Here is a 24,034-nt window from a genome sequence, read left to right on the forward strand (position 1 = left end):
AAAGAGACATTTCTTCCATGCTTTGTGCTCTGTAGAGATGCGATATTTCTTTGGAAGATGGTGTGTAGGGCTGGTAAGATGGCTCAGAGGTAAAGGAAAGGCACTTGCTGCCCAAGACTGGCATCCATGTCAAGGAGGGAACCAACCTGACAAGAGTTGTTCTCTGACCTCATGCCCTCGGCACTGCACATTCCTGTCCTGCAGACACCCACAGTTTAAAGAAAGACACTATGTGTTTATAGAAGACATTAAGAAGGGAAGTTTCAAAATCTGTATTAAAGAGCAGTGACTTACTGAGGTGGAACATGAAAGCACTTTAATGAGTGGGTACTCAAAGACCTCTTGGCACTCAGTGAATTGATGGTCTTTGAGATCTAGACCAGGACAGGAGGCTCTAAGACTTGACTCGGGCCATCCGTCCTCAGAGCCTTTTGCTCTTTGTAAACATCATATTGAAAAGGACACTGAGTCATTTCTTGGTAGATCTTCTACCTTAGTTTTCTGCATGAGTCTAAGTATACAGGGCCAAGGGATCATAGTACAGCCTCTAGAAAGAACATTTAGTTATGTTAATTTTGGAGATGGGAAGGCAACATTTTTAATATGTTCCCATTTTCATTTTATCATTTAGATTACCATATATATGTGGTAATTTATAAATTATATTCATGACGTTCATCTTTTGCGTGTGAAAGAATTATTTCCTTGTGTTAATGAGTTTTGAATTGTAATCTGTGGCATATATGATAATCTAATAAACTTTAAAACTTTATTCTAACATTAAATCCTTTTCTTTTTCAGTACAAATGGTTTACATCTAGCAACAAATCCACTTGTCCACTCTGTCGTGAGACCTTTTTCTGAGGGTTTTGTTTTTTATTGTACGTTGTCCCTGCAGTAGGTCAAGCCAGAGGCAATGGATTTGGCTCCATCTTGAAGTGCTGACGTGAGGAAGCCAGTGAGCACGACAGAAATGGCATCTCTGTTGATGTGACCCTGACATCAGGCTCACTTCTCTTTAGATCGCTTTGTAAATCTTTGGAAATTCTTTTACAAGAGAATATTACATATTTGAGAGAAAATATTTATATTAATGGTTTAATCTCTTTGTATATTTAAAAATAAATATATCTCTTCTCAAAAATACCCTAAATTATAGAACTGAAATTTGTGAAAGCATTAGCTATATTGTAACTTATAATCATCAAGTTTGTTGGTTTGTGTTGTAGAACAGTCCAGGTGTAAAAGCAAAATGAATTGAGAGCTGATTTACATCTATAGATAAAACTTAAGATTTGTTTGTTAGTAATGATGGAAAAATTAAAAATATCTCTGATTTTCATAGATTGTTCTCATGATAAAGTGACACTAAGCTATTTACATCCATATCCAGAGGTGTTTGAAGTGTACTCTGAAATCTCACATGGAAGAATGAACTGAACTCAAAGAGGCTCTGTTGAGAATTATGAAATTTATAAATTATATTCATGACGTTAATCTTTTGCTTGTGAAAGAATTATTTCCATATGTTAATGAGTTTTGAATTGTAAATTTGTGAGTGAATTTGTTACTCAGTTTAGTGAGTCTCCAAAGAGTAGAAATTTGAGGTAAGCAGTTATTTGATTATTTGTAGAGTAAAATGGTAGTTGTCTATCAAGAAAGGAACAGATAAATTTGCTTACTAAAGCATGATAATGTGTGGGAAAACCAGTATTTAAAAATACTGTAGGAGACTTTAAATGTTGTAAGCAGTTTGCTATCTGTACTGGCCATGGTTACAGATCAGGAATTGGGGGAACTAATTACTTAAAACCTTCAGAAATGAAGGCTTTAGTACTAAGTAAAATTAAGTCTTTAGTATTTTGTTTTTGTTTTGAGACAGGATTTCACTGTGTAGTTCTGGGCAGGTCTGGAATTCATTATGTAGATCAGACTAGCCTGAAACTCAAGAGATCTGCCTGCCTCTGCCTCCCAAATGCTGGGATGGATGAAAGGTGCGTGCCACCAAGCCTGGTGAAGTCTGAATAGACTGAAGTGTTTAAACAAGTAAAAAAAAAAAAACCTGCCTTGGCTACAGTACCATTGCCTTTAAAAACTGTATCCAAAGTATGAGGTATAGAAGTTTGGATCTTAGGCCAATTTTATCACAGTCTTCCATTTCCTATCTAGTAGTTAGGACACCTAGAAGGTCAGTTCATCTCTGAAAATGTTTAATTAGAAGGGTGCAATTCATGTCAAATAAAATTACTGCTTACCATGAACTGCTCAACATGACTGTTATTGAAATAGTATGAATTTGGTCAGGATTACAGTCCAGAGTGAGAACTATGTGGGTTACAGATGCAGCATTGGTTTGCCTGTCTTCTGATTTGTTTGTGTGTAGTATTTATTATCTTACAGTCTTGAGGTTCAGGGACAGAGTGAAGTGTAGATATCAAAATTCTACTACCTCTTCTTAACCCCTTAAGACATTCTCTTACCTTTCTATGTCTGCCTCTGACACAGTAATCTCAAGGATTGTGTAATACCCCTGTGAAAAACTTTCTTTCAAAGTGGTTTTACAATAAAATTTTGTTTATAACCCTTCCAGTATTGGTTCTTCTTGACTCCTGACCCAAAGTCCAAGTAGAAGAGAGAGCAGCAGAGCTCAGGCTTCCTGCAGCCGGAGAGGGCGGCAGGTTAGGAGGGAGGAGCATCGTACTCGGGACTCTGAATGCATAGACAACTGTCAGCTCACATCTTTGCTGTGCTAAAGAAAGCTTTCTAGAAGGAAGACTGGAATCCAGAATTCCACATTCAGATTTCATTTATTTAGTTTTAATGACACTCACATACAGGATACCAGACTTGAAAATTTTAGCATGAAAGATCTTAAAATTGCCAGAGAATCAAAGCCCCATTACAAATTTACTTAAAACCCCAAACTAAATAGCAATTTTTAAAATTTATTTTTACTTATTTCTCTCATGATTTAATGTATTTATATGCATTTCTATAGTTTAAATGTTAACATGATAAATTGTTATGGTGTGAATAATTATTTGATTATGCCATTAAATTCTTTCAAATTACAAAATATTTCAAATATACAGAAAATAATAAATCCTTGTACTCTTCCCATACTATTTTGCCTATTTGATTCTGATTTTTTAGAAATAAAATGTTCCTCTTTGGTATTCTCTGACCCATCCTCCTTCCTTCTCCAGAGCCAGTTTACTGTTGGGAGGTGTGTGCATTTCCTTCCTTCCTGAGGGTTTATACTTTCTGCTGTTTGTGTCCATGGAGAGTATGTGGCAGGCTTTTGTTTTGAAGTTGAAGGTGCTTTCCTCCTTGGCACCCTTGGCCGCCTGCTTCTTCACTTACCTGCCATTTATCAACCTCCCTGCCAGGCTTCCTAACAGCTATTTGGGCAGTTTTTGCTATTTTGAGCAATTATGTTGCTCTGCACCTTTCCCCAGCAAATGTGGTAGGTGCTCTGGAGGCATGAGTTACAGTGGAATTCCAGGTAACAGGATGTGTAAACTATTGGTTTACACGATGTCAGATTGCTCTCTAACTTGGCTGCACGTTGGCACATCTCCCAGTACAGTAAGAGGGTTCCGGCTCGTACTTGCCATTCATGCTTAGTCTTAATGACACCTTCCAGTTTCTAGTTGGAGAGCTGTGGGCTAGGGAAGCATTGTACACCTGGTCTATATCTCCTGTTATCTGTGTGATGATTCATGTTTTCTTAACTATGGAGAGACCCAGTTTCATTCATTCTTGATGGTCACTATTTTACAAACATGTCCACAATTTATGCTTATTTTTCTACTAGGTTACTTGTATTTTTAATTTATAGTCACATAATGCTTTACTATCTAGTTAAGCATGTAGCTTGTCCTCAACATGGTGTGTTGTGTAATTACCATACATTATATGTAGGTAAGAAATTGAAGACAGCAATGTTCTAAAATTAAAAAAAAACAAAACAAAAAACCACAGTATGTTGTAAGACGAATTGCTATAAAGAACCTGGAGCCAGATATTGGAGTTAAAACTGAGAGATCACCGACACCTGTCTCCAAAGAGACCTACTTCCTGTACACCCATGCCTATATGCCTTTCTGTTCTGCCAACTCACTTCCTCTCTCCACACAGTTACAGCACTTGCTATCTGTCTGTACAAACCTCCAGACTTCTTTGGTTAGTGCTGGGGTTAAAGGCATGTGCTACCATGCCTGGCTTTGTTCCCAGCATGGCGTTAAACTCAAAGAGATCTGCATGGATCTCTGCCTCCCTAGTGATAAGGTTAAAGGCATGTGCTACCGTTGCCTGACTTCTATGTTTAATATAGTGACTTTTTCTTCTGATCCTCGGGTAAGCTTTATTGGGGTGCACAAAGAAAACATCACCACAGTATATGACTTTAATTTCACAGTTTTTCCATTTAATTAAATTGATCATTTTCCATTTTGATTCAGCCGTATTTTATGTCTTAACGGTTTTAATAGTCAGGGTTCTCTAGAGGAACGGAACTTATAGAATTAATGTATATATTAGAATGGCATACAGATTGTGGTCCAACAATGGCTGTCTACCAGTGGAAGGTCCAGTAGTTGTTCAGTCCATGAGGCTGGATATCTCAGCTGGTCTTCAGTACATCCCAGAAGCCAAAAGTAGGTTCTAAATGCTAGTGAAGGAATGGACTTGCCAGCAAGAACAAGCAGGCAGAGCAAAAACTTCCTTCTTCCATGTCCTTTATACAGGCTGCCAGCAGGAGGTGTGGCCCAGATTAAAGGTGGATCTTCCCACCTCAAAAGATCCAGATTTAAAGTGGGTCTTCCTACCTCAAATGATTTAACTAAAATCCTTCACAGATGTGCTCATCACTTGGGTTTTAGTGAACTCCAGATACAGCCAGGTTGACAGTAGGCATCACAACATTCTAAAGCTCTCCTGTCCTCACCAAATTTTACTTTATAGGTCTTATAACCTGACTCTTTTTTTCTGCTCCAAATTAGAGGTAGTAGAAATGTTATGTATCTGTGATGGAATCCTCCAGTGTCTGTATAGGTTTGTCTTTCCATTTTGCAGATATTCCTTATTAAAAGGTCTTATTCAGGGTGTTCACCTGTCTCTGGTAGCTTTGACTTACTGTGAACTTTAAGAATAAGGACTCCTCTCAGTAACACCAAGGCATCCTGTAATTTGTGGTTTTGATACCCTGATTCTATAGGGTACGTGGGGGTAAGAAATAACTTAGTGTCACTGAATTGGCCTATGAAGTAACGGGCTTAACTATGGCATTTTCATGTGTCACCACACGATTCCATTTCATCTCTTCTCAGCATCAGCTGACGCTGGACCCATTGCAGTCTGGTAAACCTCATGTACACTAAAGGCAGGCGTGCCAGGGCCTCCTGAGTTCTCCTTGAACACAGCATACATGTGGTGTAACTGATGAAGACACACCCATGTTCATACTAACTGCTGTGCTGTAATGATGTGTGCTGCTCTTGTGCCTGCCGGCGGTGAAACGAGCTGACGTAGGCTGCAGGCAGGCTACAGTCAGCCATCCTGTACGTTCCTGACAGTTCAGTGTGGTGGACTTGCCCCTCGGGAGTTTCCATTAGTGCAGCTTGCTAAAGCCAACAGGTTTTCACCCACCTGTCCACTCCCCAAATGTGGCACACTGGCAGCAAGACCACAGGTTGGAAACAAGTGTTCCTGAGTACCTGAGGTCTCACCTACAGCCTGCTCCTTCCCACTCTTCCAAGTCCAGGCTGTGTGTGAGCTGCTCTGGCACTCTGGCCACGTGGTCCAGCAAACCCATGGTGTCTGAGGTTGTAATGGCAGGCAGGGATTCCATCCAGGGCCTCCGCAGTTGCAGGCCTTCTGGATTCTGGAGCAAAACCCTGCTAGTAACACAGCTGCTTTTGCTTTGAGTGACAGCCCCTGGCCTGATACTGTCTGTATCTTGGCAGATATGAATAGAGAATATTGATCACCAAGTTATCCTGACCCTAGTTACGCTATCATGAACTGGGAATTATTATCATTTTCATTTGAAAATTACATACATGTATATAATGTGTATTGATCATAACCTCTCCTCACCCTCCTCATACCTCCTCAACTTCATGCCCTACTTTTAATTTACATATACAGGGCTGGAGTAGTATTAGGCCTACTGACTAATAGCACTTACTGCTCTCTTCGAGGGGACCCAAGGTTGGTTCCAAAGCCTGTGCTGGGTGGTTTAAAACCACGTGTAATTCTGGTTCTAGGTCATCTGGCACTGTCTTCTGGCTCACATGTGGCATATATTTACACACACATACACACACTTTTAAAAGATTATATCTGGCCAGGTGGTGGTGGTGCATGCCTTTTATCTCAGCACTTGGGAGGCAAAGGCAGGCGGATCTCTTAGTTTGAGGGTAGTCTACAAATTGACTTCCAGGACAGCCAGAGCTGTAACAGAGAAAACCCTGTCTCAGAAAACAAAACAAAAGCTTACCTGTGTATATTTTTTTAACTCACTGAGTCCAGGCAGTGCTCCTATATCCATATGGGTACAGGGTTGTTCACTGAGCATAGGTAGGCAATATACCAGTAGACACCCCTAAAAAAATAGAGAGGGAATGTGGCCCTGCAAATGATTATCAAGGTTACCGCTCCCTCCATAGGAGGTATATGGCTGGACTTTTTGGATGCCATCTCTGGCCTCTGGTGGGCCTTTATGAATAACTATAGAGAAAAAGGTACCTTCCTGATGAATGCCTGGTAGCAGTCATTGAGTGATGTTTTTTGTTCAAAGAATGAAACAATGCCTCCATTTGAGTTTTTATCATGTGTATGATAATCCACTGTAATTGTTTAATATTACCATTGTGTAAAGCGCATGCTACCACAAAAGAGTGAAGTTCTTTTATTCCTGCAGTTTACCTCCCACGCCTTTGTCATGTACACACATCAACACACTGCCTCAGCTGGATTTTTAAAATTGCATGTATGGGGTAAAATTCATCTGCAGCTTCTTTGCATTAGTTGTAATGAGCTGCCATGGAGCCTCTGGTTCAGGGTCTACACAGCGACTCGTTTCATGGCTGTATGTTCAGTGGAATGGATAGCTGGCATTTATTTTAACCAGTGTCCTTTCTGATGGACATTTAGGGTGATCATATATTACTTTGCTATTATATATAGTTAGTGCTATATCAAACATAATTTCATATATAAATATAACATAAAATGTAAATTATAAATATACACATTTACTTGCACATGTACAGAAATACCCATATACTTGAGTCCCTGAAAACAAAATGCCCCAGCTTAACATCTTTTTCTTTTTTAGGTGTATGTTGTTTTCTGTGTATAGGTGTCTTGCTTTATGTATGTATACCACATGTGTGCCTGGTATCCAGAGGTCAGAAAAGGGTAGGATCCCTTGGAACTGGGGTTATGGGTGGCTGTGAGCCACAATGTGGGTGCTCAAAACTGGACCCTAAACCTGTGTTAGCAGCCAGTGCTCTTAACCTCTTAGCCATTTATACAGCCCTCACCTTTTCTTCTTCTTTTCCCTTGAGACAGGGTTTCTCTGTGTACCACCAGTCCTGGCTGTCCTGGAACTCGCTCTGTAGACTAGGCTGGGCTTGAACTCAGGTCCATCAGCCTGTCTCCCCGCCTCCCCCCCAGTGCTGGGATTAAAGGTGTGTGCACCACCACCACCGCCCCGACTCCACCTTTTTCTTTATGACAAATTTCTGATAAAATTTCTTGGCCAGGGAATGGCATCAGTCTCAAACCTACTGAGTGCATTCAGCTTCAGGCAGGTCTTGCGTACTTTGGTGGCTTTCTCAGGACACTAGGACTTGCTGAACCTGAGGATGGACAGGATTTCTCGGCCTGCTTGCCTGCAAAGTGCTGTGGTCCCTTGCAGGCCTTTTGTCTTCAGTGTTTTAACAATTTCTTCTAAAATGAAAAAACAACAAAAACCAAAAGGTAAAATTCTCTAAGTCATTTGGTGACATGCATGATCACTGATCAATTTAGTAAGATGATAAAACACATTAAATTCCTCTGATTAAACAATGTACACCAAATAAATGTTTGTTAACTCAAGCTTAAACCGGAGAGAAGTGGACATATATTGTTAAGATGTTCTGAGGAGTCTGACCAGACTTAGGCCCAGTTTGTAGTGGTAGCCCATTTGAGATGACACAGGATCATTAGTTAACCTTGTTATTAGAGCAAGCAATCACACTTTTAGCCAGTTGGTGCCAATCTCTGCCATATATCCTTTCTGAGAATATGGACAAAGTGAATCCTTGACAGTGCCCAGAGAGTGTAAATAAGTTTACTTCTTTTGGAAATAAATCCTAGAGCTCAAAAGATGGCTCAGTAGTTAAGAGCACTTATGGCTCTGGCAGAGGACGTGGGTTCAAGTCCCAGCACTCACATGAGAGCCCACAACCATCTATAACTATAGTTCCAGGGGATCTAATGCTTTCTTCTGGCCTTCTTAGGCTTGTGCACACGTATGGTGCATATATATACTTATGTATACACACACACACACACACACACACACACACACACACACACACACACACGACCAAACAAACAAAAAACAAATCTTCATCTTAAAACAAAAACAAGCTGGAGAGATGGCTCAGAGGTTAAGAGCACTGACTGCTCATCCAGAGGGTCCTGAGTTCAATTCCTAGAACCCACATGGTAGATCGCAAACATCTGTAATGAGATCTTGAACCCTCTTCTATATAATAATAAATAAATAAATAAACAAACAAATAAATAAATAAATAAAAGTAATAATAAAAAAACAAAACTGAACTAAGAAAACAGTATCAAGTAATCCCTTCACACACAACGAATGGGTTATGTCTTTATCAGTTAGCCAAAAGGATCCACAGACCAACTCCCCCCACAAACATTACAGGCCATTGCCAAAGCAACTGTTTACCCTACACAGTCTTGAGGGTTTGGACCATACTGGTGAAGACCCCACACTCAGGAAACCTAACTGGTACTTACCTGGAAACTTCATCTCTACCGGCTCGTGTTCATGATGCTGGAAAGTCTACACACTACGGGAGATGAAGTAATCATCAGTCTCATCCAGCTGTGAAGCCTGTGGACCACACCAGTGGCCTGTCTGCAAGGTACCCTACTGGTGCACACGGTACGGGGGTCACCATCGTCTCTTTCTATTATTATTACTGCTGGGATGTAAGACCCGCCCCGTGAGAAAGAACCCACACTGACGGAGAAGTGTTAGAAGCCAGAGTTTATATCGGAATATTAGTTTATGAGTAAGGGAAAACTGCCTGTCCTAAGACGACAGTTTTTAAAACATGAACATTTTACCTCTTAACTCTCCTCTTTCAACATGAACTTCTGGCTGTATTAGCTGCTGTCAGCGATTAAATTGCTCAACAGCCCAGGCTACTTTTAAATTACAGTTTTCAACACTTTTGTTGTCAGCAAAGTAAACAGTTAACAAGAAGCTGGTTTTTTTTTGTTTTTTTTTTTAATTACCTGGATTGTTTTCTTTTATGGTAACTAAGTAGAACAGCCCTCTTGGGGAGAGGAGTTCTGAAGCCATTGGGAAGAATCTGTCCATGACTTCTCGGCCGTTTCTGCCACCAGCCCAAGCTCCTTCTATTCCGTGACTTCCTACCTGTCACCAATCAGAGAGACTTGATTCAAGTTTCATTGAGATTACGATCCTTTGAAACATCACCAAACAAGTACGTATTTCCAACGAATGCACCTTGCATCCTCCTGAATGTCACTGTTAATCTCCTGAAGTCCTTATGCTACAAGAGAGCATGTAATCACCCATCCAACACAACAGCACACTAGGTGTGCCGGGCACACCTGCAATCTCCATGCTTACCACTGGAGTGAGAAGACTGAATTTCAATGCCAACCCCAGCTACATGGTGAGACCCTGCCTCAAAACCCCAAGGGACGGGATTTTGTCCATGGGGCCCTGGGTTCAGTCAGGACCATAGGAACATTTCGAAGAAATCAATGAAAATTAAGTCCAATGTTGACAACTGTTTTCTTATTTCTTGCTATGGCCTTTACCTATATTTGATTTTAGTTTTTATATACAATCATGTTTTCTGTTCTTAGTCACCTAATATGGCATATGTTTCCCAATTTAAAATAACTCCTTTATAATCACACACATAAATTTTACAAAGCAAGAAAGTACGTGAACTGTTGCTAAGGGCGGGTTTTCCAAGTTTGTTTGTCTGCCCCTCCCCCGACTCCCATCTTCAACAATTTTGTGTTTAACTATGTTTCAGAATGCAGGATTGTTCCACATTCTTTCCTGCGTCTTTATTTCAGTGCATGTGATGATGTCATGTGTAGCGTGTGTGCGTGTGCGTGTGCGTGAGTGGGCACGTGAAGGTCAGACAATCCTTGCCTTCCACCTTGTCGGAGACAGGGTTCTCTCCTGCTTACCACTGCACAGACCAGGCCAGCGCCTTGTGGGCTTCTAGGGACTCCTCTCTGCTTCCCATCGTGCCCCCGGTCTGCTGGGGTTAGGGATGTGCACTCCCATACAGTCCATACGTGCGTTCAGAGCACACCGAATTGGAGCCTCGCTCTTTCACAAGCATCTCGTCCACTAACCCATCTCCACAGCCCCGGCACAGCATCTCGAGGATCTCTCATTTCCTCTGGCGTAGTTCTAATTCCTTCTTCTATGGTGGCACAGTACCTTACTGAATATATCTTACTTAGGTGGTCTTTGACATCTGCTGCGTCTATCAATTCCCTTTGACTCTAATTCCGATTCTTCCCAGATCCATTAGTTCCACTTTAGCATCTGATTTTTCCTTTTGGAGACCTCCCTTTCCTGCTGCCTCTGCTTTCCTTCTGGGCAAGCTCCTCCTGTTCAGGAGTCTCATCTGTTTACTCCACTGTTTTGGAGGAACTTGTCTGGCTGTTCAATAGGTCTGCCGGTTGGGGCCAGTCCCCACCTGGCCCCTTCCTTTAGTCACGGCTCCAGATATGTAGTAGGGCTTCCTGTTTTAAGATTCCAGGTTAGTAAGCCCCATTTATCTGCTGAGAGCCGAGATGACTCTTGAGGAATTTCTGGCACCAGCCCAACCCTGAGGCCAAAAAGGAGAGGATTCCACTTCAGCAGGCAGCGGGCGCGTGTTACCTTCTGTTTGCTCACTCCTCGGCCATCCAGCTGGTCCACTCTTGGTTCCTTAGAGACCACGGGTGTAGCCCACGACACTTTATTTCACTTCTGAATGTGATAGTGAGTACAGCCACAGATTTTTCAAGTACCAACTCTTACTTGTATGTCTTCCAGATATCACCTCTAAATCATTTATTTTTAACCTTTGTGATTTCATGTACTTTGTCTTTATACTTTATGGGATGAAATCACTGTTTCATTTAGTTTCCAGACCACTGCTTTTTATTTTGCTGGGTTGAAAAAAAAAATCAGCATGTTTATGTGAGCTCATGGAAATAAGAGAACGTCTGGGAGTTGGTTTTCTCCCACCATGGGAGTTCTGGTCATTGTCTTGGTGGCAAGCACCCTTTACCCGCTGAGGCACCTCGCCAGGCCTGTGCTGTCTTGACCCTATCTAATCGTTCAGCTCTGGGAATGAAGGCACCAGATGTGCTGGGGTGGCAGAAGAGCCCAGGGCACTGCCGGGACATGGTCCTCCGTGGCGTCTCGGCAGATGGAAGGGCCAGGAGACATACTCAGCTTACTGCTGTAACTGGAAGTACACCGGAACCCCAGGTGGGCCACCATGTTCTCTGAACCGTTTCTTCACTGACTGGGGCTTCTCAGTGTCCACTGAGACCATGACCATGAATTAACCACCTTTGCTGCACACACAGGCTCATGTCGTCATAAATAGAGTGTAATAAACTTTTGTCCCTTTTTGTTTTTCATCCTATTATTGAATGATCTGTGTTTGTTTGGAGACGGGGTCTCACTGTGTAGATCGATCTGCCGTTGCCTTCTTAGGCATGCACCGCCATATGCACCTACTGAGTGGTTTTTAAAATTAGATCTTAAGGGCTGAAACATTAAAAAAATTCATTTACTGATTTATTGTGTGTACATGTGGGCAGAGGACCATCTTTTGGAAGTTTCTTTACCATTTGGGTCCTGGAGATTCGTGAGTTGCAGCGGCAAGCATCTTTACCCACTGAGCTGCCTTTGATTGAACCATTTTTACCACAAAGTTCATTTCCATAGATCTTTCTTGAGCTTTAAGCTCATGTCAGAAACTGAATCCTCTATGGATATGCCGATGGCATTTGGAGCTGGGCCGAGTAGGGGTAGGAGATTATGAGGGTCACGAGGGATTAGAAGCCATATTAAAAAGGAGAAGGGAGCCATGTGTTTAGGAATGTCCCCTCATCCTCAGCATGTAATGTCTCTGTCATAAGGCAGCAAGAAGGCCTTGGCCAGAGCCACACATCCTGGGACTGGTCTCCTCAGCCTCCACATACCCTGGGACAGGTCTCAGCCTCCACACACCCTGAGACTGGTCTCCTTAGCCTCCACACACCCTGGGACTGGTCTCCTCGGCCTCCACACACCCTGGGACTGGTCTCAGCCTCCACACACCCTGAGACTGGTCTCCTCAGCCTCCACACACCCTGGGACTGGTCTCCTCGGCCTCCACACACCCTGGGACTGGTCTCCTCAGCCTCCACATACCCTGGGACTGGTCTCAGCCTCCACACACCCTGGGACTGGTCTCCTCGGCCTCCACACACCCTGGGACTGGTCTCCTCGGCCTCCACACACCCTGGGACTGGTCTCCTCAGCCTCCAGACTGTGAGAAATACATTTATCAATCACACAATGGTACTTCATTCCAGGGCAGGAGACAGACTATGAGACAGCGTAGTGCTCTTCCCTCTGTGACTGACTTCCTTCCTGCTCCTCAGTTCATGTGAGCACAGCCAGAGCAGCTGGAGTGGGAGCGAGCATGTTTACCAGCTGTGCCAGAGAATAACCACCGAAGAATACAACAGGCGCAATGAAAGAGAAGCTAGTGCTCGTCTATTGTTGAACTACGTGCCTTCACCTTCTGGGAGAACGCGGATATGGCTCAACTCCTCGCCACGGAGATTCTTAAATACATGATGCCTGTATGTCTTTCCTTTCCCCAGGAAAGATCAGGACTGGTCCCACACTTTTAATTTCTGATAATGTGAAGGGATGAAGCATAGGACTTTGAGAAGGACACTTTTGATGATGGGAAGTATTTTAAAAATGTGCTTTATAAATTTACTTATGGTAAAGGGTCAGTTTAAACAGCGTGGCCGATCTGGGTGAGAATTCTGACTAGATGGGTCATGCCTTGTACTTCCGTCTGTATTCATTTCCTTCTGGGTCACTCACAGTACCTGGTACTGACCACCTCTCTGCAGTCAGAGGAGGGTCAGTGGCAGCAGTGACTGAAGTCACACCAAGTCCATCTTGTCTCACATTCTGCTGTGGGCCTTACCTCTTCAGGCGGAGTCACTACATAGGGGGGGTTAAACACCAGCAGGTCAACTTTTCCCTTCAATCGGGGCAGCAAGCCTTGGACCTGAAGGCGGCAACAATACAGATTAAGCTGGATTCTGACTTAAATAAATCAGTTTTAAAAATATTCTCTCACGTTTTCCAGAGGGGAGGGAGTACTTATAAACAGATTTTTTTTTTCATGCAGATGCAGTTTATATGAACTAAAAACGAGTAAGGTAATGAGAGTGAACAGATATTGAATATGCATCTCAACAGCAGATACGGTCACACTCTGGGCTCACTTTTACAAGACATGAGGACATGAGGATGAGGCAAGCTCTGATTCTATGAAACACTCCCTGTGGATCTGTGACGAGCCTGACAGCTATCTCTAACTTACACTATCATCTGTGTGTGTGTGTGTGTGTGTGTGTGTGTGTGTGTGTGTGTGTGTGTGTTTCAAAGCTACCCCATTTCCAGTCACACCATCTAAGCACTGGACATATACTGGACTGGGTTATGAAGATTGAACATACATTATGAAGTAATATCTGAGAATTTCCGGATCCAGATTCTATAATCCCATTTTAATTATCCCAATAAGCCTGGTAACTTAGTAATTCAAAGAGAACTCCTATGACCTATTTATAAGGATATGCTTGCAGAACTAATTCTTTTTCAGCTTCTTTAATGGGGGAAACAATCTATTCCTTGAAATAATTTGGATACAACTTTGCTTGCAAACTGAAAGATGATTCATCTGCTCCTCCATCAGTGCAAGAATGAGGGAATAACTCTGTGTGCACAATGCTTTGTTTTCAATTCCATAATGAAATTAAGTTTCTTAAAATAACTCTAAAATATAATTTTCCAGAAATGCTGGATAAGGAAACTAGAGAAGATTTTGCTTTGTAACTCACAGTGGTTCCTGAAGAACTATCCAGCTATCCATTAACAACTGCAGGCTGGATATTACATAAAGGAAAAGGACAAAATCTTAAAACAGAAACTGTTGTGGGATATATGATCACTCTGTGAACCCTGAGTTTGCATTTGTGTTAATTAAATAAAAATCAAACTTGGGTCAGGAGGCGGAGCTAGCAACTAGTTGACAGAAAGTAATCACAGAGTCAGAGGACATCTGGAAGACAGAGAGGTGCACAGGAAGTAGTTGGGAGGGACTTTTTTTTTTTTTTTTTTTTTTTTGGTCTGGCAGAGCAGAAGGACGCTCCCTTTCGGAGACACCTATGAAGAGGGAAGGTCATGCTCACCAACCTCTCAGAGCTAGCAGGTTTTCACCCCAGCCTCTGACTCCTGAGTCTTATTGTAAATAGAACGACAGAGTTTTAGTTAAAATGACATTTGGTGATGGGGCAGGAGGCTTCTGCTGGGCAGCTACCGGACAAACAGGTCACTAACTGTGGAGCCGAAATTATTGGCTGAAACAGCATTAGATTCAGGCACAGAAATTCTTGAAATCAAAATATATTTAAATAAAACTGAAGGTCTGGTACAGGCATCTCTAGCCAGGCCTAGTCGGTTGTGAGCCTTAATATCTCCAAGAGTTGAAAAATAAGTGAAAGAGGCCCTGGCAAGGGTTAAATGCACACAGCAAAAGACACAGGCGTTATTTCCTACAGCGACACTTATGGAGGACCCTTAGGTTAAATACGGGTCAAAACTGTCTGGTTTTCTTGCATAAAGCATGTGGAAAAGGAGAACGGATGTTCTGCCAACAGAAGAGAGTGAGACAGGACAGTGATGCCAGTGAAGGCAGAGGAGGACTATCAGCCACTTCACAGGGCAGACAAGTGAGCAGACCTTGGTACCGTTCAGCTCAGAATGAGTGCCGCGGAGGGGTTCGTAAGAGGCCCAGCGTGTTTGGGATGTGGTAACGGTGGGAAGAAATACATAATGTGCATTTTTAAAGACCGTATTCTAAAACTAAATAATAATTCTACCTTTTTGATTTTGAGAAAGGGGTCAGTCACACTATGCAACCCAGGGTAGCCTTAAACTTGAAATCCGTCTTACACTCTTGAGCACTGGGGATCACAGGAGTGAGCCACCATACCCAGTTGGTTGCTACTTTTTAAACATGTAATCTCAGCTAAAGAATGGGTTTGTTTCATATGACAGCTGTAACCATATCTATATTTTGAATGTTAGAGTTTATAAGTTGACGGTAACAGTTCTGTTGAAGCCTGCCTATTGTTTCTTGCTTTGCCAAGTCAAAATTTAGATCAGTATCAATTTTAACTACTAAGGAATTAACTCCAGCATGGAGAACCTCCAGTCATGCCCTGGGGCTGCTGTGTGGAGCCCGACAGGAGAGCCAGGCTATACCCCTAGAGATATTTTTATTATCATCAAAGCTTTTAAAGACACTTCAGTTTCAGTATCTGTTTCAAAAATAGTCTGGGTTTGTTCCGTCTGAAGCTTTACTGTTCTATCAAAAACCAGACACACTAAGGAAACAAAGTTCTACATCACCATGCTGGTTTAAAGTGAGTAACCTGAGCACCTTTCTGGACACTAGTTTTTGCTGATACGAAAAGAATTCCTTGTCTGTTGGGGTTCATTCTAAGATGCAACATCTTTTGTACATGTGAAACGGCAGTAGGAAAGCTGCCTGTCCTCACCAGGGTAGGAACAACACTGGCCAAGAAACACACAAAGCTGAGTGCGATGGCACACATTGGTAAAGCCAGAACTTGGGAGATGGAGGCAGAAGGATCAGTAGTTCAATGTCATCCTGAAACAGAAGACAGCTCAAAGCCACCCTGGACTTCTTGAGACTTTGATTTCTCTCCAACCTCGGAAAAGCAGCACAGAAGGCATTTTGTTTCTTGTGTCTACCTGCTGCATGCTACTATGAGTTTTGCTTATGAACAGCATTTCCCTGTGGTAGCTAAAAATATTCTGCAAATCTAAAATTACCCCAATCCTACTAATATCCTTAAAATATTTTAATAACTGAAATTTAAAAGGTGTAACCTGAACTTCTTAACATAAAACAATGGAGGGCTGGAGCGATGGCTCAGATGGCTCAGAGGTTAAGGGTACTGGCTGCTCTTTGCAGAGGACCAAGGTTCAATTTCCAGTACTGACATGGTGGCTCACAAACATCTATAACTCTAGTCCCAGGGGATCTCCTGACCTTTGTGGACACTGGAAGAATGTGGTGTCAGAGACATACATGCAGGCAAAACACACACACACACACACACACACACACACACACACACACTCAAACGTTTAAAAGGATAAAAAAAATGGAGCAGGGGGGAGGGTATAGTGGTCTACTGGGGAGGCAGAATCAGGAGAAACTAGAATTAAGGTTGTCTGCAACTACACACCAAGTTCAAAGACAGACTGAGACAACAGTGAGAACAGGTGTGGAAGCTGTCTTGATTTTTGCTTGTCCGTAGGACCACGTTCCCTTATTTCTGCCTGCGTCTCCTTTGCTTTTGACGGGACTGTGGTGGTTTGTGTAACACTGGCATCACAGGCTCACAGGGCCTCTTCGCAGGAGGTGTGTGTGTCACTAGAGGTTTCTAAAGGCCAAGCCAGTCCCAGCCTCTCTTTCTCTCTCTCTCTGTCTCTCTGTTTCTCTCCTCTTCCCTCCTCTCTTCTCTGCCCCCCCCCCCCACCACTTCTTCACAACAATACGGAAGTAAAAATAACTAAGACAGGGATATTCTATCTCCTCCCATTCTCAACTCAAGCCTGGGCAGGATCTATGTGGAGTGGAGTTGGGGGACTATGACCCAGGTCAAAGCTACTCTTCAAATGCCAGTCCTTAGACACAGGACCCGAGCTGACCCAAACAACTCTCATTCCAAGTATACTATTGAGATACTTCTTTTCATGGGGAGCTGTTAATAAATAAGACACAGAAATGCAAACATCTGGTTACCATGAGGGTGTGAGATTGCCTAAGAGACAACAGAGAGAAACACAGAGCTAAGAAAAAAAAATGTGCTATATCATCTGAATTCCTGTGTTAGCTGTGTCTAAAGCTTTTAAAATTTAAGCCAGCATGAAATGGATAGAGTGTCACATTTAGTCATGTTTACGGTCAGAAGTTAATTACTTGCTAGATGCATATCTACAACTCCAGCACTTACCCAATACCGAATGGTTAGGTTTAAAGTCATAAACACAAGTTAACATCACACAGACTGATCAGGATTTAGGAATACACACACACACACACACACACACACACGTATATATGCATGCACGTGTGTGTGTGTGTGTGTGTGTGTGTGTGCAAGTAACAACAATTAATGAAAAAAAAAGGTCATGAATTTGAAAGAGAGCAAAGAGGGATATATGGGAGGGTTTGGAGGAAGGAAAGGGAAGGGGAAACGATGTAATTATAATCTCAAAAATAAAATAAAAATTTTAATTAAAAATAAAAACAAGCTGGGCTGGAGAGATGGCTCAGAGGTTAAGAGCACTGCCTGTTCTTCCAGAGGTCCTGAGTTCAATTCCCAGCAACCACATGGTGGCTCACAACCATCTAAAATGAGATCTGGTGCCCTCTTCTGGCGTGTGTGCATGCATGCAGATAGAACACTATATACATAAATAAATAAATCTTTAAAAAAAATTAAAAAAAAAAAGCAAAAAAGAGTACAAGGTCATCTCGGGCTATATAGCAAGTTTAAGGCTACCCTGGGCTATATGAGACTTTGTCTCATAAAAACAAAAAAAGTTAATTACTAAAGTTTATTTGCACTAAAACACTGATTTTCAATTAATTGAGAGGAAACTGATTACTACTGAACAAGAATTACAGCTCACCAAATCTGTAATTACTGGCTGAACGTGAACTCTGTTACAGCGTGCTGTCTCCAGGGTGCAGGCGGCTGCCTGGGGGTTGATATCAGTGCACCTATAAACAGGGTAATGTACAGAAGCAAATCGGTTAGATATTTTAGGAATGTTCTGTTAATTCTACGTGGTATCAAAAAAAAAATCAGGATGTTTTCATAATGGCAAAGCAAAAGAGAACAAAGTCTTGTTATACAATGATGACAAACACTGCTAAAAAATCTGCTCACACTCACCTGAAGGAATTTATTAAAGTACGGCTTCAGCACCCAGCAAAACAGAAGCCAAGAGAAATAGAATAAGGAACTGCTACACAAAATACATAGGAAATTACAAACGGAAAGAAAAACATTTGTTCTGTGTATGGCAAAATTTTCTGATGGCCATTTCTTGGCTTTTGTATTTTCAAGTTCTCAGCAAAGAAGTTTAACTTTCCAGCTATTTTCTAACAGTCAAACTATTTACCTGAAAACAATTCGATTAAAATTATGTTGCTTCTAAAAATCACATGGCATGAAGGCGTGAACATGAAATCATGACTGGGGGTGAGCATAGTGACTAGCGTCCTTACTGAAACACTATCAGAGACACAGTGTCTCCTTAAAATATTCACCAAGCTGCCACAGTCATGGTAAACTAGGAGATGTGGATGGACATCGCATACTCACATGTACAAGGCCTGGGGACCTATCATGGAGGCCAGGAATGCAGACACCACACCAGACCCTGCTCCTACTTCGAGGCATATTTCCACTCTAATAACAAAAACCAAAATATTTAGTTCATTCTTATGAAGAGATTCTTCATGGGCGATAGCTCTCATGCTATATATTTCTCCAGCATCACCATTCACTTGCAAATACATGGGGATATAAGGGAAATTTACAATTTCTGGCAACCATTTGGTGCTTATCGTTGTATAGCTAAACCTAATAGTTTAGGTGTGTAATAGATTGTCAGTCACCTTGAAGTACTTAAATACACCCAGCAGCATGTCCTAGGAGCAAAAGTCCTCCACCCACCTAGACAGATGTAGAACAGACACTCTCTACTAATTGTGAAGTGCCTCAGTGTTTGGTCTTAAAATGCCAATAATCTTAGCTTTCTAAACTTAAAAAAAAATCTTTACATTATTTTCCAAAAAATGTGTTTCCCCAATCACTGTACGTGCATCAAGAACACTACTTAATTTCCATGACTGATGACATTTATGGGAATTCCTGGCACTTAACCTTTCAAACAAAACTCAAGAAGCAGTTACACAGTTCTTAGCTTTAGAACTAGCCACATAGCTGAGAAGCCATTAGTGGGTCGGTCATTCTAAAGTTTGTGGATCTTACCAGGTGGCTTCTTCTTAGAAAGAACCATTACAGTTCCATAAATAATTAGCATTCCAAACCTTTGTAACAAGGTCAGCTCCGTTTACAGCATAAGTCTGCAATGCAATCTGTAGTTGTACATCTTTCTGGGCTATTCTGAGCATACATAAGTTATGGTCCAGTGTTCCGTAAGATATTCCGGTAAACTGAAATGCTCCACCGTCTATGATGAAAGACTTTTAAAAGGAGCGTTTTATAGACGGAAAAAAATATGACAAAGCTTAAGAGGGGTAAACATGTTGGCTATTTCTTTCTGGAGAAACCCAGTTCAAATCTTGACCATTAAAGTTAATGACCCGACTTCTTGCAGCAAAATGTTTTATTACATTTATTTTGTGTGTGTGGTGGGGGGGGGGGGGGAGCATGTATGGCGTTCAGCACTGCAACTGAATGCACAAGAACAACCTGTAGGAGTCATTTCTCTCCTTATGCCTTGTGGGTCCTGAGGATTGAACAGGGGTCCAGGAGCTTGGCAGCAAGCGCATTTACCAGCTGAACCGCCGTACCCGCTCTCAACTCAAATTCTTTTTACTGAAAAGTTAACATGTAGGCATTTATTACTTTTGTCATTAAAGTTTTGGCCAATTCTTCAACAAATCAGGCTAGTGAAGTTCCTACAAGCCGATGCATGTACTATCAATTTAAGTCTTTCATCATGGTTCCAACTACGTTTCTAACAGTTCAATTGTAAATTCGGTTTCTCTGTTGCCGTAATATTCCAAGTGCTCAGTAGTAACAGAATGGGTGGTTAATGACTGTTCCTTGAGAAGGGTGAATGGGTTTAACATGCCACTACTTCATCATTTGTCTCCTTCCGTTGCCAGAGGATGCGATTTATGCATTAAGTAGGTCAAATAACCCTACGCGAGTTTTACAAAGTCAACTAAAAAAAACCGTAATATTGGAAAGCAGCAACATTTCCGGAACATCTTGTTTCTGGTCGTTACACTACGGCTGCTCTCGGGGGCCCTTGCGTTCTTCAGATGAACAGCGGAACGGCAGGGCAGGGAGACTGACCATTGACCCCCCGAGGAACACCAGAGCAGAAGAGCACAAATCCCAGCACCAGGGGAAGCTGCACTTTCACCCCGCCCTGCTGTCAATCACCAGGAAGTGGGCCGACCCACCACTCCCGGAGGAGGCAAGACTTCCGGCTGCCGCCCCTACGGACACCCCGCTCGCTCCCGCTGTGGCGCGCACCCTCCTCGCACCCGGCTAGCTCGGCCGCCGCCGCCTCGAGCGCGTCCAGGAGCAGGAACGTGTCCTCCGAGGGCTCGTACACGTCGCTGAAGGCTCCGCGACCCACGTGCCCGTACAACGGCGTGGGGAGGCTCGGCGCCGCCATCTTGCTCTCCCGCGTCTTACGGGCCTTGCCTTCAGAGTGCGCACGCGCGTCGGGCCGCGCATGCGCTTTGGCCTGACACTGGGGTGGAGTTTGGGGCGAAACGTTTGGGTTTTATGTGAAGTCCGACAGCCTGCGGACTGTCTAGGAACTTTTAAATAGTTATATGTTCTGCGACCACTAGTATCAGTTTTCGTCTTCTGAACATTTTGTGTTTACTTTTTCAGCTACTCTAATACTGAGCATCCTGTTATTTTTATTATTATTATTATTATTTTTACTAAGGTGACTGCTTTATTCTAATGGCATTTGGAAATTTTCTTCCATTTTTTAACTTGTAAGGACTTGCAAAAATAGTGATCACTAAGTAATATTGTTTGTTTTTAAACAGATGAACTGTAAATTTTAATCTATAAGATTATGGCTACTTTTATATGCTTTATTTGGTTATTCAGTCCTCGCTATGGAGCCCCGGATGTCTTGGAACTCATTATGTAGACCAGGCTGACCTGGAACTCACAGTGATCCGCTTGCCTCTGTCTCCCGAGTGCTGGGACTAAAAGCTTGTGCCACCATGCCCAGCTTAGATTATGATTTTTGAAAATTGATTTCTTATTTGATTATTTCTATATATATAAAGTTGGTTTTGGTCATTTTCGTTCATTAAGATATTTTGAAAACCTGTCTTAGTCTGAAGAGCTGGAGAAATGATGAGTGGTTGAGACCTTGTACTGCACTTGTGGACGGCCCAGGTTTGGTTTCCTGCACCCTTGTCTGGTGGTTCACAGCCGCCTGTACCTCCAGCTCCAGGGGTTGGGTGTGCTTCCCACCTCAATGGCACGGAACTGTTGTGTATACACATTCATTGCAGGCAAACACTCATGCATGAAATAATAATAAATCTTCAAAAAAAAAAAAAATGGGGCCCGGAGAGGCGGTTCTGCAATTCAGAGTGTTAGGTGCTATTCCAGAGGACCGGAGTTTGGTTTCCAGTACCCATATCAGGTGGCTCGGGAGATCCAACATCTGTCCTCTGCCAGCACCCGCATACATGTGCATAAACACATAGATACACATGAGTACACATGAATACAAATTAAATATTTAAAAATTGTGTTTATTAATATTTCAATGTATTTTATTACAAAAATTGCCATTCTAATTTTGAGTCACTTGTCCCGAGCACTGGCTGGTTTTGTGTCAACTTGACAATAGCTAGAGTCATCAGAAAGGAAAGAGCCTCACTTGAGGAAAGGCCTCCATGAATCTCAGCTGTAAGCATTTTCTCAATTAGCGATCAATGGGGGAGGGCCAGCCCGTGGTGGGTGGTACCACCCCTGGGATGATGGTCCTGGGTTCTATAAGAAAACAGGCCCAGCAAGCCATGGGAAGCAAGCCAGTAAGCAGCACCCCTCCACGGCCTCCGCATTGGTGCCTGCCTCCTGGATCCTGCCCTGTTTGAGTTCCTGTCCTGGCCTCCTTCAGTAATGAACAGCAATATGGAAGTGTAAACCAAATAAACCCATTCCTCCCCAACTTGCTTTTTGCTTATGGTGGCTCTTCACAGCAAGAGACACCATAACTAAGACATTACTCATAAGGGTTTTTTTTTTCCCCAGCAAGGTGGTGTAATTTTCCTTTGAAACGGTCAGGGCTGAAATGTCAGTAACCCAGCTCTGCATTCTTAGATTATGCAGTCCCAGTAGGCGCAGATTGGACGTTCTCTGAAACGTTTGCTGGGACTCCACTCCAAACTGGCTTCCCTTAGTGTCTTTCCTAATGGATGTATTGCTGGCATTTGGGACATTTTCTATAGGTACATGCTTGAAGTGTTTTTGCACTTTTTTGAAGTCAATTTCTGCAATTTGTTAATTAAACATTATACTCTAGTTTTTTAAAGTTTAAACTTGAAAAATAAAAATACAGAAATGAGGATGGCAAGATGGCCCAGCAGGTAAAAGATAGGGCACTGCCAAGCCGAGCATCTGCATTGGGTCCCTGGAACTCACATAGGGGAAGGAGAGAACCTAGTCCTACAAGTTGTCCTCTGACCTCTGCGGGGATGGTGGCACACACATGCACAAACAGACCTAAAAAATACAGAAATATTTTTAAAAGTGCCGTGTGCCACTGGGATTGACTATTAGTATTTTCACATACATCTTTCAATACCTTTTAAATACAAGAAATAAAAAGAGATGGCTGTTCTTTTCTGTACTCAACTTACTGTATTTTGTGACCTGGACTTTTCTTAAAGGTTTATTTATTTTTATGTATAGGAGGGATTTACCTGCATGTGTGTCTGTGTGTGTGCAGTTCCTGCAGAGGCCAGAAGGCATCCAGTTCTTAGGAACTAGAGTTACAGACAATGGTGAGCTGTTGTATGGGTGCTTAGAATCAAACCTGGGTCCTCTGGAAGAGCAACAGGTGCTCTTAATTGCTGAGCCATCTTTCTGGACTGAATTTTTTTTTAAAGGTTTCAGGTTTTGTTTAACTTATTTATTATATTTTTATGTGCATTATTGTTTTGCCTGGGTGTATGTATGTGAACCATGTGAGTGCTGGAGTAAGTCAGGGCTTTGAATTCCATGGAACTGAAGTTGTGGATGGTTGTGAACCACTATGTGTGTGCTGGAAATCAAAACTGGGTCCTTTGCAAGACCAATCAGTGTGCTTAACCACCGAGACATCTCTCCAACACCCTGAATTAAACACACGCGTGTGCGCGCACGCGCAGCACACACACACACACACACACACACACACACACACACACACACACACACACACACATTTTATGTGAATGGGTGTTTTGCCTGTATGTCTATCTGTGCATTTGTGTGTGCAGTGCCCAAGGAGGGTAGAAAAAGGTGTTGGATCCTCTGGAACTGAAATTACAGGCAGCTGTCAGCCCCATTGAGTAGTGGGAGCTGAACTTGGTTACTTTGCAGG

The 24,034-nt window shown here is 42.5% G+C and overlaps 2 protein-coding genes across 5 annotated transcripts in view; one reads left to right on the top strand and one right to left on the bottom strand.

The window, feature by feature from the left end:
- Ltn1 (listerin E3 ubiquitin protein ligase 1) overlaps positions 1 to 3,122 on the top strand; it is a 56,032-nt gene extending 52,910 nt beyond the window's left edge. The window contains exon 30 of the mRNA XM_028875965.2: positions 802 to 3,122. Coding sequence (XP_028731798.1) covers positions 802 to 864 — 63 coding nt within the window. The 3' untranslated portion in view covers positions 865 to 3,122. The remainder of the gene's footprint in view (positions 1 to 801) is intronic.
- A 3,698-nt stretch (positions 3,123 to 6,820) lies between these two features.
- N6amt1 (N-6 adenine-specific DNA methyltransferase 1) lies at positions 6,821 to 21,162 on the bottom strand. 4 transcript variants are annotated; one of them, XM_037209656.1, is made up of 7 exons: positions 20,952 to 21,162; positions 19,030 to 19,116; positions 18,332 to 18,422; positions 13,518 to 13,601; positions 9,547 to 9,688; positions 9,043 to 9,095; positions 7,874 to 7,959 (listed from the first exon to the last, which is right to left on the bottom strand). In XM_037209656.1, the coding sequence occupies exons 1-6, from the start codon at positions 21,083 to 21,085 to the stop codon at positions 9,058 to 9,060; spliced, it is 576 nt and encodes a 191-aa protein (XP_037065551.1). In that variant the 5' UTR covers positions 21,086 to 21,162; the 3' UTR covers positions 7,874 to 7,959; positions 9,043 to 9,057. The 4 variants fall into 4 exon arrangements, with proteins under 4 accessions (XP_028731799.1, XP_028731801.1, XP_037065551.1 ...); XM_028875966.2 differs by lacking the exon at positions 9,043 to 9,095 and having other exon boundaries at positions 6,821 to 7,959; positions 20,952 to 21,139; XM_028875968.2 differs by lacking the exons at positions 9,043 to 9,095; positions 9,547 to 9,688 and having other exon boundaries at positions 7,848 to 7,959.
- Positions 21,163 to 24,034: the final 2,872 nt, after the last annotated feature.

The sequence above is a fragment of the Peromyscus leucopus genome, chromosome 12 (assembly GCF_004664715.2).
Source record: "Peromyscus leucopus breed LL Stock chromosome 12, UCI_PerLeu_2.1, whole genome shotgun sequence".
Classification (NCBI taxonomy): domain Eukaryota; kingdom Metazoa; phylum Chordata; class Mammalia; order Rodentia; family Cricetidae; genus Peromyscus; species Peromyscus leucopus.

Excerpts from the sequence above, each read along its gene's own strand:
- N6amt1 (XM_028875966.2), bottom strand. The coding sequence starts at position 21,085 with ATGGCGGCGCCGAGCCTCCCCACGCCGTTGTACGGGCACGTGGGTCGC. Across the intron at positions 9,689-13,517 it reads TAGTGACTCCGCCTGAAGAG|GTAGGAAGTCACGGAATAGA; the intron begins GTAAGGCCCACA and ends GATTGGTGACAG. Across the intron at positions 7,960-9,546 it reads CATAAAAGAAAACAATCCAG|AAGAAATTGTTAAAACACTG; the intron begins GTAATTAAAAAA and ends TTTTCATTTTAG.